The 3,291-nt window shown below is 40.8% G+C and overlaps 1 protein-coding gene across 1 annotated transcript in view; it reads left to right on the forward strand.

Annotated features, from left to right (window-relative positions):
- LOC117950615 (cytochrome b-c1 complex subunit 6, mitochondrial-like) overlaps positions 1-2,637 on the forward strand; it is a 5,092-nt gene extending 2,455 nt beyond the window's left edge. Inside the window, exon 4 of the mRNA XM_034881799.1 lies at positions 2,429-2,637. Within this exon, the coding sequence (XP_034737690.1) occupies positions 2,429-2,461 (33 nt within the window). The 3' untranslated portion in view covers positions 2,462-2,637. The remainder of the gene's footprint in view (positions 1-2,428) is intronic.
- Positions 2,638-3,291: the final 654 nt, after the last annotated feature.

A 3,291-nucleotide genomic window follows, 5' to 3' on the forward strand; every position in this document is an offset into this window, starting at 1 on the left:
CATGACATCAAGGCACCCAACCATTGCCCGATCCTAGTGCCTTCCAGGCAACGCTGCCTGGAAGGCAACGTTGAGGGCCCTACGGTAATGCAGCGCTATATGATAGACTTCGTCTTAGGTTTAACAACCTATGAAACTAATAATGAACAATATGAAACTAAAACAACAGAAGCTTAAATTAGAATGGCTTTGGGACAAAAGGCTATTCAGAGGTGGATAAACGCACTTTGGAGGTGGGTAAACGCCATTTCCGAATTTTAAGAGGTGCATAAACGGCGTTTACGTGCGTTTAGCCTCCACTACATCCCTGCATACAAACATAATAGGAAAAGTAACATATGTTGAATTGAATCTTGAGCCTGAAAATCTAAATCGAATTTTCTAAATTGTGCACCCCTGACACACAATATTAAAGCAAGTTAGCTGTTCACACAAAATAGTAACATGAGCTATTCAAATTAGCAGGATACATGGTTAAACATAATTTCCTCTTACCAGTGTATCAATGTGTGTAGTACGTCCAAAGCAATCCCCAACAATCCGTCTCAAAACGTCCCAGCTATATAGTAAATTCTGGAAACATATTCTTTGTAAGTCTTTACAATGAATAATTACAAAAAAGATCAATCCATAATCAAAAGGAACAGAGTTAGACAACAGCAACATGCAGAGAGCGAGAGGCGATGGATATCAGCAAGAACATCCATCAATTATCCTGGAAGTGTTGTTGATCAATGACTACATTTATTCCAGTAAAATCTCTTTTCATACAAGAAGTTAACTGGCCGGCACATGTAGCAGCAGCACCTTGTCCTCTAATTATCATTGCCTTTGAATGTTATTCAAACATAACCAACCCAGCAGTTCAGTAACATTTAAGGGCCGTCCACACTAAGTATGAGAACTATAACCATGACTAAGACTATAACGATGTTTCCATTCTCACTGCTGAACTAGAACGTTCTGTAAACAGTGGTGTAAAGCATGCAATGTACGCTCCAACTAATAAAAATATACAGTTTAACACACTAATAGAGCAGACCTTGCAACGTAAGACTATAGGAAGGTCAAGATTACAAATACATCCAAAAATGCTTCTCACCTTCATTCACCTTAAGTGAATGTAGCCTTGGCCAGGCGGGGTTGATGTCATCAGGCGGCACCCATCGTTCATTGAGTGTTTTGACCCTTATCCACAACACCCTACCGATGGTGGATCAGCAGTGGTGGCCAAGTCACTGCACATCTTCCCCTCCTGGCTTCCAGTTCATTTCCTCCCTCCTGCTCCATAACCAGCAAGAGGCTCTTTCCGCTGCCTCCCCCATCCTGCGAGCTGCTGCCTTTCTAAGCATTCTCCACGTTGACTGATCGGGAAATCCTCTACAGCCAACCTCGACCGGGTCCAGCCAAGCCTGCCATCCTTTCCCCCCTGTGGGAAGATCCCATTTAGTCCAGGCTCCTTGGGAAGCCAGGTCCACTGCCCTTGACCGTCGTCTTTCCTCTTCCAGGTTCTGTACCTCCTCTGGAATCATAGCTCTTATGTCTCTGGTTCCTTCCTCCACTGTTGGAACTGGGAGGTTCCAAGACCCTGTCCAATGACATCACACAGCTTTACCATGCTCTCAGCCTGTGCAGCAGATGAATCAACTTGCGTCCTGATCTTGTGATAACGCCTGCATGTCTGACTTGTTCATCCTGGGAGTCTCTGTACATCATTACGACTCTGTACTTTGCAACTTTGAATTCCTCTACCACGGATGACAGGGGAAGTTGAAGCTGGCCTGATCTTATGTAACGTCCTACTATAATAACATCTTACATATTCTTGAATTTGGGTACATTTCCACCAACGGTGTGCAAGTGTTGGATTTGTGCAAATCACTGGAACAGTCACAAAACAACACCAACAGTGTGCTGATAACATTCAAAACACAGGATTCAGTCTGTGGTTTCTGCGACCTGAGAAAGTACTAATGTTTAAAAATACACAGATCTGAGCCCAAGCGAGTGGAAAACTTGTGTGACTGACCCACTTGTGTTTTACAAATTCACCATCTCTGATCTGTCGTGCCATGTTGTAGATTCAGATGGATTTTGATTGTCTGTCAGTGTTTCTAACCTTCATCAAATTGATCTAAAAGTGATCCCATCGACATCTCTCGCCACTGTTATTGGTGGGGGTGTGGACTCCACCCTCCACTTGAGTAAGAACAGTTTTTAAAACTACAAATGTAGTTCTTGTTCTTGGCGTGGACGGCCCATAACATAAGATAAGCCTTTATATGATGGAATTTTTTATGACCTGCATGTTACTGTAACTTGAGTGCTATTAAAATTTCTTTTGTGACATGATTTGAAGCAGTTAACCCTTCCCTGCACTGCATGTATTATGCATAAATTAATGAGTGTCCTCTTATGTCCCCTGTAGGTGTCAAACAAACTCTTCCATTCGGTCAAATGAAGTCCTCCTGTTGCACTGCTGGCTGATGACATTCTCAAAATATTGTATTATGAGGAGAACATGGTTTTAAACACATTCATTTGTGGATCTACTGTATGTTGTAACATTAAACGTATACTATAGTGTATCTGTTTGTGTGAAGGAATTATTTTATTAGAGATAGCTTTAAAGCCTTACCTTGTGTCACAAGTGTATTTAATGACTATAGATTCAGAAAAGGATTTATTCCCAAAAAGTAACCCTTACAGGGAGCTTGCTCTTGTGGATGGTGCATACATACGTATGAAACAAATTAATAGGAAAATAAACATTAAATGAAGAAACAAATGTGTACAGTATAACTTTAACAATAAGAATATATATCATAGAATCCAATACACTCCAAAATTATTTTTGTAAAGCTGAAGCCCTATAAACTGATTTCTGTAAAAGTCCATATTACAAACCCCAACTCCAATGGAATGCTGTGTAAAATGTAAATAAAAACAGAAAAAAATGATTTGTAAATCCTGTTCCATATTCAAGCGATTACACACAAAAAAACAAGCTGTTTAATGTTTGAACTTATAAACTTTTTTTTGTGCAAACATTCACGCATTTTGAATTTGATGCCTTCAACACGTTCCAAAAAAATCATGGATGGGCGTGGCCGTTTACCACGTTTCATTGCATTTCTTGGGGTTGTTGATGTATGGCTTTCACTTAACAGGGTAGAGTTTGAACTTGCGCTTGTAGATGTAGAGACAAACTGTTTTCACTAACAATGGTTTTCCCAAGTGTCCCCGCGCCCAAGTCGTAATGTCCTTTACCCAACGCAGGGCCGCCTGAAG

Source organism: Etheostoma cragini, chromosome 9 (genome assembly GCF_013103735.1).
Source record: "Etheostoma cragini isolate CJK2018 chromosome 9, CSU_Ecrag_1.0, whole genome shotgun sequence".
NCBI classification, from domain to species: domain Eukaryota; kingdom Metazoa; phylum Chordata; class Actinopteri; order Perciformes; family Percidae; genus Etheostoma; species Etheostoma cragini.